At 43.0% G+C, this 13333-nt stretch overlaps 1 protein-coding gene across 1 annotated transcript in view; it reads right to left on the minus strand.

Moving 5' to 3' along the window:
- Positions 1 to 5882: 5882 nt before the first annotated feature.
- LOC147215271 (melanopsin-A-like) overlaps positions 5883 to 13333 on the minus strand; it is a 35119-nt gene continuing 27668 nt past the window's right edge. The window contains exons 10-11 of the mRNA XM_086139948.1: positions 11878 to 11949; positions 5883 to 8143 (exon numbers count right to left, since the gene is read on the minus strand). Coding sequence (XP_085996074.1) covers positions 7943 to 8143; positions 11878 to 11949 — 273 coding nt within the window. The 3' untranslated portion in view covers positions 5883 to 7942. The remainder of the gene's footprint in view (positions 8144 to 11877; positions 11950 to 13333) is intronic.

Raw genomic sequence — 13333 nt, forward strand, 5'->3', positions numbered from 1 at the left:
TGTGTGTGTGTGTGTGTGTGTGTGTGTGTGTGTGTGTGTGTGTGTGTGTGTGTGTGTGTGTGTGTGTGTGTGTGTGTGTGTGTGTGTGTGTGTGTGTGTGTGTGTGTGTGTGTGTGTGGTGAACTGTCCAGTTAGCGGTCAGCAGCGGCCGTTGAACTAAATAAAAAGGCATTCACTTATTTTAAATTCACAATGCAATTTTACAGAAAATCAGTCACACACGCTAGCATGTGTGAAAATTGACATGTTAGCGTGCCAACAGAGAGCCAGTAAGGAGTCGTTTGATTGGATGACAGACTTTGCAGTTCGAAACGGTGACGATACATCATACTTAAAATGCAGATTAACTTCCAGGATCCCTGGTTCGATTCCGACAGAATAGCTTTTTTTTCTGTGCGGATTCTACGTGTTCTAGGATGCAGAAGGTCAGCTGGAGGCTGCTAAGTTGCCCAAATGTGTGGATGAGAGGGTGAATGGTTGTGTGTCTCTATATGAGGCCCTGTGATTGGCCGGCAACCACGCCTCTCACAGCTGGGACAAGCCGGATAGATAATAAATGGTGTTTCGGAAAATATCAGGTCTGCACGGCCCACGATTACTACTTTTCAGTTCATTTGTTGTATTCTTTTTAATGCTGACGCTTTTCCCAATTTAAGAGAATAAGCACCCGATGCTCAGGAGGAGAAGACCGGATGGAATCTCCGTTATGGATTTCTCTATAAGCTGCATAAACTCGTGCATTTTTTGATTAAAAATAATTATCTCGGCGACAAGTCCAGGGCCTCTCGTCCGATGACACCTGGGATAGGCTTCAGCGGTAGACGATGGATGGATATACGGCCTATCCTGCGCTCAGGGTAGCAATTACAATTCACATATTGTATAGATTTATATCACCAATCACACGTCATATTCAGGCAGAGATGCAATCACTCTCTCATTCACTTTTCATAGAGCAGAGGTCGCCAACCTTTACCGCTCAAAGAGCCATTTGGACCCGTTTCCCCACAGTAATGAAAACACTGGGAGCCTCACAACCCTTTTGAAATTCAAAATGAATTAACACAGCATATAATGCTATTTTTTTGTCTTTATGCTATGTAAGAATAAAATATGTGTTGCATTTTTTTAAATCAATGAAAAACAGCAAAGAAAATTAAATTCATTTCTGCATGCAACAAAACATTTTGAATGCAGAAAAAAAGACGTTGGGTTGAAGGTTGCTTTTAAGCAAAATACTCAATATCTATTTGAGTCCTTTGAGAAAAAAAAGGCCAAATTTAATTATCCAGCAGCAGCAAACAGTCGCTTTTTAAAAAAATTATTTTAACCCGTTTTATTTAGATGTTCCTAGTTCCTTGTAATCTTCAAATTCAAAATCATATTTTAAAAATGAACAAACCAACACAAAATACATTTTAATGAACTTGTCAATTATTGTCAACCATGGGTTGCCGACGTATAACCTTTAACTGTCATTCAAAGTCAACTTTATTGTCAATTCTGCCATATGTTATCGCATAAAGAGCACTGAAATAGCGTTACTCTAAGACCCACTGTGCAAAAGTGCAAAAAAAATTATAAACAATTTGTCACTGAGAACAAGGAACAATGATGAGTAATGCTGAGCGAGAGAAAACCGTTCATTTAGTTATGCCATTTAAACTGTCCTCATCCTTGCACCTGCACTTTGTGAGCTGCACTCCATGTTTTACTTGCACTGCCAACACTGTTCATATTTATAATAATGTTTACACCATTAATTGTAAATACAAATCCAAATGCTCTGTGGAGAGCAAAGTAAGAATTTCAGTGTACAGGGAAACATGTTTTCACACTGTACACATGACAATAATTGTTTTTAATCTTTAAATTAACTGAATCTTGAATATAACCATTCGATCTTGTGATATTGCGCTATTCATCATCTCGTCCACACTTCATACATAGACAAAAAAACATTTACTCGTTGAATAGACATACAACCATTCACTCTCTCATTCACTTGTAATAATAGGATATCAGCTCCTCTTATCCACATGACACATATAGACATAAAACTTTCTCATTCACAAATCATATTGACACAAAAAAACTTTTACTCACTTCTTCCAACATCATAGAGATGAACAACCATTTAACCTCTCATTCACATACTATAATGAAAAATCCTCTCATTCAGACATAAAAACTCTCATTCACACATCATATTGGGGTATAAAACCATGCAATGTCTTATTCACATGTGATATTAAGACAAACTATTATTCAACCGCTCATCAACACATCAAGTGTAGATATAAAATCTTTCGCTCTCCATTCACACATCACAAACAACCTGTCACTCTCATTTCGCTGGTTGATCACCAGAAAAGAGTTACAATCAACCAAAATAAAGAAATAATAATTACTCGGAAAGGACCAAAACTAATACTTATATTAGTATATTATAATATATATACAGTATATTATCTGTACTATATAGTATATCTATATCTATATATAGTATATATATAGTATAGTATAGTATAGTATAGTATAGTATAGTATAGTACAGTATAGTACAGCACAGTATAGTATAGTATAGTATAGTATAGTATAGTATAGTATGGTATAGAACAGTACAGTACAGTACAGTACAGTATAGTATAGTATATTACATTAGTTATATTAGAGCTCTATGGGGAACTCGCAAAACTACAAACAATATTTAGTTTCATTTTTGCCAAAAAGTTAGGATTTTGCTCGTCAGTGTTCCGGCTCTGATTGGAAAAGATGAAAAATATAAGATTTTATTTTCAGCTAAACAAGTATAGGGGAGGTTCAACGCATGAGCCGGGAGGCAATAATTAATTTTTTTTCCTCAACATTATGAGGTCGGATTTGTTTAACCACTTTTGTAAATGCATTGAGGAATATCCGGGGGGTCGTTGCGGTACATGTATCCAAAGAGTTTGGGCGGATTGATTCGGGAGGAACGCAAGGTCGGATACATTACCGGCTTTCAGAAGTTATTCGGTTCTGCGGCGGTCGCGCCAGCAGGGGTTGCTCTTGGCAACCAAGTCTTTGACTGAAACCAAGTGCTGGAATATGCTCTAAACATGCAGCTGAAAATCATTCTCCCCCCGGAGTGTCTCAGGGTGCCGGCGAATCGGATCAATCTGGAAATCACTTACTTTAACACCAGGAGTTAATTCTTTTTCTTTTCATCTACCACTGATCCCCGCGGCGCCAATCCCGGGAAACATGTGGTGACCTGTGAATCAGAGACATGCAACTATTTACTGTCTTGCTCACACCTCTGTCCGCGTTGTTGCCGTTTGTGCGTTTGTTGGATCGAGGCATTGGGGGCAACGTACGAAACCCACGAGGAAATTCCCTCCACTTGTAATCCAATCCAGAGCCCACTTGCTGGGAGGCTGCAACTCTAACCAGTCTGCCGTATTACCGCCAGATTTTTCTTTTTTTTTTTGGACAGCATTCATCTGGCCCGGGACGTTTGCGTGGGATGACCGCTTCTTTTAATAAAAGTCTAAAAAATGTGCATTACAGACTCCTGGGAAAGGTTCCCGTCAGTCAAGCAAATGTAGTATTTGAAAGCGTCCGATAAATGAGACTGACAAGCAAATGACTCTGACTCTCTCGGTCAATTACACAGCGCGCCCGTGCAAATCCGAGCCAGGCTTTACCTCCGCGGGGTGCCGTTGTTCCGCGGGCAGGCCTTTTCAGGTCAGAGCGCGAAGGATTTTTCCATTATATCTATTCCGATGACAGATTTGACCCGCGCCGATACCACTGTTATATCATTATGTTCCACATCTTATCTTTTAGATCTTTTTCCATTCAGGAAGCCGCCTAAATGATTTGCGGAGATGTCAATCATCTGCAGGTTGGAAAAATGACAAGCTACTGATCGAAGCTACACCAGTCAGGTGGTGACAGTCATCAATATGTTAAGTTGGGACAGAACAATTTTTCAAATATTATATTTATACTTCATATATTTTTATCTGAAAGGTGTACAAGACAGCGGTTAGACCAGCGATGATGTATGGACTAGAAACTGTTACAATGACCAAAAGGCAGCAGGCAGAACTAGAGGTTGCAGAGATGAAGATGTTGAGGTTCTCTTTGGGAGTGACCAGGATGGATAGGATCAGGAATGAGTCTATCAGAGGGACGGCACATGTTCGATGTTTTGGAGAGAAGGTCAGAGAAGCCAGACTGAGATGGTTCGGTCATGTACAGAGAAGAGATAGTGAATATATTGGTAGATGGATGCTGGAATTGGAGCTGCCAGGCAAGAGGTCTCGAGGAAGACCAAAGAGAAGATTTATGGACGTAGTGAGAGAGGATATGAAGGTAGTTGGTGTGAGAGAGGAAGATACAGAGAATAGGGTTAGATGGAGAAAGTTGACTCGCTGCGGCGACCCCTGACGGGAAAAGCCGAAAGAAGAAGAAGATATTTTTATCTGTCCGTCCTCAACCAACCGCTGCTTAACCGAAGTCAGGTTGCCGGGGCAGCAGCCGGAGCTGAGAGGCCCAGACTACCCTCTCCCAGCCACATGGTCCAGCTCTCCTGGGGGATCCTAAGGCGTTCCCCGGCCAGCTTAGAGACAAAGTCTCTCCAGCGTATCCTGGGTCTTCCCCGTGGCCTCCTCCCGGATGGACATCCCCGGAATACCTCCCCCGGGAGGCGTCCAGGAGGCATCCTGACCAGATGTCCGAGCCACCTCATCCGACGCTATGCGGAGGAGCAGCGACTCTACTCTGAGCTCCTCCCGGATGGCTGAACTTCTCACACTGCGGCCACCCTGCGGAGAAAACTCAAATGGGTCGCTTGTTCCCGCGATCTCGTTCTTTCGGTCGCCAGCCACAGCTCGTGACTAAAGGTGAGAGTAGGAACATAGATGGACCGGTGAACTGAGAGCTTCACCTTCTTGCTCAACTGGCTCTTGACAGACCAGTGCAGAGTGCAGTCACTGCTCCATCCTTTCTCTCATGAACAAGACCCTGAGATACTTGAACTCATCCACTTGGGGCGGGACTTCTTCCTCAATGTGGAGTGTGCACTCCACCTGTTTCCGTTTGAGCACCATGGTTTCTGATTTGGAGGTGCTGATCCACATCCCCGATGCTTCACATTCAGCTGCAAACTGTCACGCTGGAAATCATGGACTGATGAAGCCCAACAGAACCGCATCATCTGCAAAAAGCAGAGACTCGATCCTGCGGCCACCAAACCCGATCCCCTCGACGCCGTGGCTGCGCCTGGAAATTCTGTCCGTAAAAGTTATGAACAGTATTGGTGACAATCGGTCCGACTTACAACCTGCAATGTGGACCAAGCTCCGACACCGATCATACGGGGATCGAACGGCCCATATGACGGGGTCTGGTGGCCAATATTCCTGGAGCCCCCATACAGGATTTCCTGCAGGACACGGTCGAATGCCTTCTTCGGATCCACAGAACCCATTTGGACTGTTTTTCTAATTCTTCTGGAATCAAAAACGGATCAATAAATTATGAGAAAGAAATTTTGATATTCAGCTCATATGATACGGTAGGATTAGGAATGATACATCTCATAGGTTTCTGACATTTAATAGATCAGTTGATGAATGAATTACCTTGGGAAAAAAAAAGTAGTCAGATCTGTCGATAAAGACGATTACAGGTGGCTTTTGCCTGGTTTAAGAGGTTCCAGCATCGCTGAGGCAAAAGTATGGAGTTCCAGCCGTTGGTCTTGCACAATCAGCAACATTTATTTAGAAAAATAAATAAAAACAAACACAAAACATTTTTTTTTTTTTTTTTTTTACAAAGTAAACCAAATCAATATGAAACTGTCACTTCATAAAACCGTCACTTCATTTCAAGCAGATTTAAGATGTCATATATATATAGATATATATATAGAGAGATATTAATACGTATATAAATATACGTATTTATATACATATATATCTATATATATGTAAATATATATGTTTGTATTTGTTTTGTTGTAATGCCAAATTTTAGCCTCAACAATTTTAATCATATTTGATTTTGTACATCCATCGCCGAATATTGCAGGGCAAATGAGCAACAGTGTGGGGTGGGGGGGGGGGGCATTATCACGTTGCCCTAATTAAAATATACATTTTTATCATTAAACATACATTAAAAAGATGACAACATGTGTCAAAGAACAGTTACAATCATAGTCAATGATGCAGCAATCTTGGGGATCAATGAGGGAAATGCAATATATAGAGGTGGAGAAAATGAGCTTTAAGATACATTAAATTCGTTAGCGAAGGAGGTGAAACATAGGCTGTCTACAATGAGGTATATGACTCCAATCTAGAAACCAGACTCTTAGCGTTATAATCAGTGAAAAAAGAAATTTCATCTGTGAATGTAACAGTAGATTCAACGGAAAAGTGTGGCATCCAGAGGAATACAAGGTACAGTAGTCAGTCCAGTTCTTCAGTGCAAAACACACTCGCTCGTCCTCACACACTTACACAATGTGCGGGTGACGTACTACCATGTTACGGAATATCTGTGTCCTGATGTGTGGCGCTTCATCTGACCAGGGATGGAAAAATCATTATTAAAGGCCGGAGGGGATTAAAGAACTAGATGTATCCTTTCCGCTCCCGTTGTATGTTTCTATCTTTTTAGCCAGCTTATATGTGTTTAGAGCAGCATTCTGGTTTTTCGGCCACTTTGGGTCAAAAAAGATAGTCGATCTTTCCCCGCTTTACAAACAGATTTAGCCACCTTTCCCCCAGAAACACGTGGAATTCAAATGTTCCGGTTGACATTGATAATAGGATTTCAAGTGCAAGTGAGAGGCTCCTTCATTTTCGAGTTATATGAAGAGCAGCAGGTCGACTTACTTGACTGTCAACATCTTTTTTCGCGCGGACGCCAAAAACAAAGTAGGGTGAAACGTATTGAGAAAAGTAACGAACGACAACGACGACGACGACAACAACGACGACGACCCCCAGCCCCTCCCCGCAATCCTTATCATTTCGGTGGACAACATACAAGCACGAACTGACTCAGCGACCTACCGTATACGCCGGTGCAGCGTCAATGGTTTTTGACCAACCTGCGGCCGGTTAATCGACTCGCGTTCGTTCTCTCGGCTCAGCTTTTAATTTCTGCTGATGTCCCGACGTCGCCCGCCGCCCAGCCCGGCGGCTCTGAGCCGAATCAATAGCGCGGCCACTCTTTACGTTAAACTTATTACCACTTGACCCGGTGCTGCTGTTCAGAATCACTGACCGTTTAGTTTTTACTATCAGTTGGTCTGATCTTTTCCTTCATGGGCAAAAGAAGTCTTGCCTCTCGACCATGATGTTCTATTATGGATCGGTTTTTACAGCATTTTCAATTTGTTTCTGTAAACACTGTAAATATCATTAAAACAAATCAGTTCTCAAGTCCAGAGCAACACAACAGTACCCGGCGCAGCCGAGTTATCGAGAGCGTACATTCGACTTAAGCATGGCAAGATAAGGATGAATTCTCATATTTATGACCGAACACATTTTGGTTCGATTCAAATAAAGTATTGACACAAATCTGAACCAGAAATTGATGGCTGCCAAACCCTGCATATAAAATTTTTCACAGTTTTTAAGGCTAATTTGTTGCTTCAGGCTCTGAGGTACAATCTCTCCAACCATCATGATATGTCCAAAAATGTGAAACGCATTTGAATGTGTGCAACGTCAACTGCACTCGCATGTATTGAACACACACTCACACACACACACTCACACACACACACACACACACACACATCAGGATCATGCTGCAATTTTAAAGTAACCATGACGAGCAAAACATGCTGGTACAGAAAGGTCCCGTGGAGGAAAAGAGTGTAACACACCCGCATATAAATGATAACACACTTGGCGGATTTTTGGCCGGCCGCTCATGGTAATGCTGTTGTCTCCAGTCTGGCTATGTCAAGTGACTCCTTGGCAACTGGACTGTAAGTTTTGGTCAATTTTAGGTTGCTGTGGAAACCTGGCGGGCTATGCAATATAGATGGGCTGGATATGGAGGTGACAATGATGGATGATGATGTCTTACATACAGTCCTTGGCCCAGAATGCTCCATCACGCTATCCAGCTGTGTAGACAGGGAGGGGATGGGGGGCGGGCGGGGGGGGTGGAGAGAGAGAGATGTTCAGGTATTTTGACAGAAACTACACAAGAAGTATGTGTGAGTGTGTGTGAGGGTGCTTGCGAGGTCAGAGCGCAGTAAACGAAGGCCGGGGGGTTAAGGGTGAGAACGGAGTTCTGTCAACTGCCGTTCCGACCCGGATCGATACGACCCTCCGCCACTTAACCGGCCGCTGCGAGACAGGAAACAGTCACAGTTGATGAAAGGTGGGATTGATGAACGGCTTTTCACTTGATTGAGTGGGATTATGTCAGTCGGCTGACCCATCGAGATCGATAGCTATTCCTCGGGGTACCAAAAAAATACTCCAGGTGGGCATAAATAAATATGTTTGATTCTTGTGGTAACTCGGGGGTCTGAGGTGTCTGTTCTCTTTCGACCTCAATTAAAGGAGGTTATACTTTTCAGCGATGGTCAAGAGAAGTAATTTTTTGGTGAAACGTAAAGCTGGAGCTTGAGGTCGCTACAAACTCTGGGAAAAAAGCATCCATGTTTGTCCCGTAAAAACCTCGAATATTGTCTCAGAATGAGGTTTTACGGGCTGAATTATTAGCGACCTCGAGACATACCCTGAGAAACTAAACAATTTTATATATCATTAAAAATACATTTTAGCTCTGGAGCTGGTGTCGTGTGATTTTTTTTTTAGATATCGTCCAAACCCTCATTTTACTCCCATCTGATTAAATATTGATGCTTGCTCGGATTGCGTGCATGTCACCGCACTCGGCCGTTGATTTGTGGCTCGCGGTGCTGAACTGAATCATTCGGGGCCGTGCGATTACATGAAATACTGGAAGCGCTAGCAATTAGAAAATAGATATGTGCCGATAAGTCTCTCTATTACTGAACGGATGTAAAATTGATGGGTTTGATTCCATGGCCATTACAGAGATCATTCTTCATATCCCGTTGCAAGTGGCTTGACCGAGCGGTGAAGATGTTTGCGTGTCCCGGTGATCCTGGGTCGCTAGGCTGGCAGAAAGCTCGCCCAGAAGAGGGAGAGCTCCTCGCTAAAGGCTCGGCCAATGGAAAGCAACACGAAGCCTCTCCGACGGGAGAGAAAGTCATTTGGTTCAAATGCTGTGGCACTTTGGTGCACCAACCCCTGGCATAGCAAAATTGCTCTAGGGAATTGCAATTTCACCTCCTGGTGGGGAAGAGTCAAAGAATAATGCAGGTAGTGGAGTGTAACCATCTGAGTGTGAATTCGCTCAGCACCATACAAAGCAACATTTCTGAAAAAACAAACTCCTTGATAAGGTCTATGTACATTCTCCAAGAGTTGACTGGAGCGAAAGGTATGAGGGGGTTCGGGGATCCTCATGACCATCCAACAGTTTACCTTCTTTGTAGTGGAGTAATCCTCGAGAAGCGAGAGCGTCGTCTCACATGACAACAAGCGGCGGGGAGGAAATCTCTCATTTGTGGATTCGGTCGTTGTCTCCACGGTTCTGCCGGGGAACTTTAATGCACAGATGCAAAAAGCCCGGAGAGCTGGGATGACCCCCTGCATCATCTGATTTTTTTTTTTTTTGTTTTGTTTTTGCAAGAGCAATGTATAAGTGCACATGATACCATCATGCCTCAGGCCTTGGATCGGTGAACAACCTTTTAGTTGTGTCGGATCATACATGTAGCTCAATGTCTGGGAGATATGGGTTAGGAAAGAGGCAAAGCTCTCAAGTGAAAAACACGATATTTGGGTCGTAGGGAGGTCGAAGCAGAGGGGGTCGTTCCCCTGCATCACCGAGGAGGCTGCAGATCTGGATTCTATTGTAAGAACTGCCTGGAGGTGTGGTTGGACGGCCAAGGGGCCTTTGGGGCAGCAACTCCTTCACCGGCGGTGAAGGGGTCAACCGAACGAAGGAGGGCCGATGGTTATGCGGAGAGGTTGTGAGGGGGTTTTGGAAATCCAGGCGTTTCAAAAGGGACTATGTCCCTTTGATACCCTTTGGGCGCTTCAGGGGTACTGGACTGCTGCATAAGAGTTTTACTTGAAATTGGGGAATTTTTATGCAATACGCCTTTGTGGAATAGCTCAGTAAATACAGGCAGAAATGATCAGGGTCAGAAATACACATTTTTTGCAATCACAGAAGACGAAATAAACCAGCGAAAAATGCATGGCTGTAAAATCCTAAATAAAGAATGACAAGGAATAGCTCCATGGACAACAGGACAAAAACATAGGTGACTGGGGTGTAGGGTGAGGGAGATCTGCCAACCATTTTCCGTTTTTTCTTTAAATTTTTTTAAATGTAGTTGGTTGATATCTCCTTTTAAACTAGAGGTCTTGACAGGTTCATTTGATACCTGATCTGGAACCCGTACAGTTTTCCAAACCAATAATTTGAATCCCATTGTGTTGTCTGAGGTTCGGGGTTTCTCTATCATCACAAGGAAAATGCCGCGATCAAACTGCACAAGCCAGTGCCGGTACTCGCGATGGTCTAGAAAGCAGACGTTTGATCCACCTTGGAGACCAAAGACTATGGGATTGTAGACATGGTGATGTCCAAAACAATTATCATAATTGAAAAAAACGAATCAAGTGATGAAACTGTTTCGGTCAGCCTCTCGTGTAGCCAGTCAGTCCACTGGTTGGTTCACGGTGGTAAACCTACAGGTTTTGCACGGATCTCCTGCAAACTAGGACCAAGTCCGCAAAGAATAGGTGGGTCAAGGGAAGTGCTATTAAGGCTTCTTTGGGTTTGGACACATATTGTTGGAGGTGTGAAGACCTCTAATTTAAATAATGTTAAATCATCCGGTGACTAAAAACAAGAGGGAATGGAGTATGGTGATGGTAATATTGCAAAACTAGATGTTTATCAACAAACACAAACAGAACTCTTCTGATAATTATTGTCTGTGTAGCTACACCCTGATGTGCTACATTATGTATCCTGTTCCAGTGACACATTCCATAAGTGTATTTGATAATAATTCACTTAAAGTTACGACAATAATGACATTTCTGAATCTCTGGAAATTACAGTTTTACTAATTCTGTGGATGCCATATCTATTTGACCTGTCCGCTGTTCTTTTGAAAGGTAATTTCAGATGATTAGCTTCAGGAATGGTGTGAAGGGTTTTTCTACAGAGACAATAATCTCATTTTTCCATCGCAGTGGTTCTCAAACATTTTTCGGCTTGTGTACCACCTTTGAATAATTTCTTCGGTTAAATGGTGCCTTGTGCAGTTTCTCCAGCTACGCTCTCATTATGGCTGCAGCGCTGCCTCCATCCACCCACCTGTCTATTTCCTTTTGTGTTCAATGGGAACTAATCACATCAACAGATGAAGCTTTGCCCGAGTTTCCCTGCCCAGCATGAAAAATTAATAGCAGTGTACATACGTGTCGGTGATGTACAGAAAGCTTATCGTCTGTCAAGGAATATTTTGCCAAATTGGTGCATTAATCTTGCACTGGGGTGCCTTGATTTGGGGATAAAATGCAGCCGTTCTATTACATTTCCCCCCACACCTGACAGATGGTGCTACGCTAGATGCCTTGTCCTCTTTCTAGCCCTACCAATCAAAAAAACATCAGGGATACACATTCCTTGCATTTGAGAAACACTGTCATACAGGATGGCTGATTTTCATAATCTAGAAAATAAGCCGCAAGATGCCACGTCTGAGCAAGACATGGACGACCGGTGAACCCTTACAGTGGCAGGCAGATGACGGGTTGGCTGGAGATTGATGTCCGACATGGAGATGTCTTCAGGCTCTGTCTGAGTCTGAACAGTATGCAAATAAACACAACCATTCAGTGTTACGATACAAAGCGCTCTTGTACCATCTGGGTCAGAATAAGACGTAATATAACTTAGACCTTTAAGATAAGGGAGTCTCTTGAGGGGCATGCCATGGTCCATTTTCCTAATGTGCTTGTTAAAAGTACTGTGTCTTATAAAGGAAGTAGATGCCTAAGTTTGTAAAGTGGCCGGCAGAGGACGAATTAACCACATGTGTTTCTACAAATATCTGTGAGACGACTGTTGAAAAAAATCTCACCGATAATTTTGTTATTACCTGATGTTTACTTTATAAAATTAGTCACATCTGAAATGAAATACGTGAAAAAGATGCTTCCCACTCACTTTTTCAATCACTTCTTGACTAAATACGGCGACTTCTTTTTTACAAATGTCACCCCAAATAAAAACATCAGGTTGGCTACGTCTACATACTTTACGTGGCCCGTGTCTGAAGGCCACGTTGTTATTGCGAGCAAGGCATGAAGAACAAAATATCGACTCTCTTGACAGAGAAGTACAAGTTTTTTAGATTCTGTTTGGCACAGAACCGGAACCAGCGGGAGGTCAGAGACTCCTAGAGAATCGTCTATAGTCTGCCAACTTGCACGACATGTTGAAACATGGGGTCGCATCATGCAAGCTGTGGATTAAGTCTGAAACACCCAGATTACTGGATTAGTCTTTAGACCCTCTGTAATGGAGTCCTCAGGGAACCTGACCTGCATGGCAGTACGCCTGCATGTGTGTAGGCGTACGTGCATACACAACGGGTTGTCTGTGTGTTTTTTTTTTGTTTTTTTTTCCTCTCTTTTTCCGTACTAAGATGATTATAGAGGAGATGGAAATGCTCTCTATACAGTATTGGATGCCCCCTGACAGCAACATGCGTCAAATCACAGCGCTGTCACTTTCATCAAGAAGCTTCGATTGTAGAAAGTGCTTTCGTTCTGAGCAGTTTTACACTCGCCGTGAATATGGAAAATTATTTCTCTGAGTTTTATGACTTCCGACGTGGGGCCGACGGGATGAGGAGTCAAAACAATACGAATGGCAGTTCCGAATGTCAACCAGGCGCCGGTGGAACGCGGCCGGGTGAAATCGATCGTCGAGCTGGAGAGGTTTGGCCGTGCACAAAAAAAAGATCTGTGATACTTACGAGCGCCCGAAGCAACGTGACTTCATGTGATCACAAGCAAGAGATATTCTTATCTCCTTGAAAACACGGAGGGCCTACATTTCAAGTGTCTCCGGTCGATGTGACCTCGTTTGGCATGCAGAGAAATCCCGAGAATTAACATGATCTCTATTGACTTTAACAAAAGTACAAAACAACATAGCCTCACTTCTGGCTGAAGCTAACAAA

This window comes from Fistularia commersonii, chromosome 32, assembly GCF_037954325.1.
Source record: "Fistularia commersonii isolate RoL2024-O1a breed Wild chromosome 32, RoL_Fcom_v1.0, whole genome shotgun sequence".
Taxonomy (NCBI): Eukaryota; Metazoa; Chordata; class Actinopteri; order Syngnathiformes; family Fistulariidae; genus Fistularia; species Fistularia commersonii.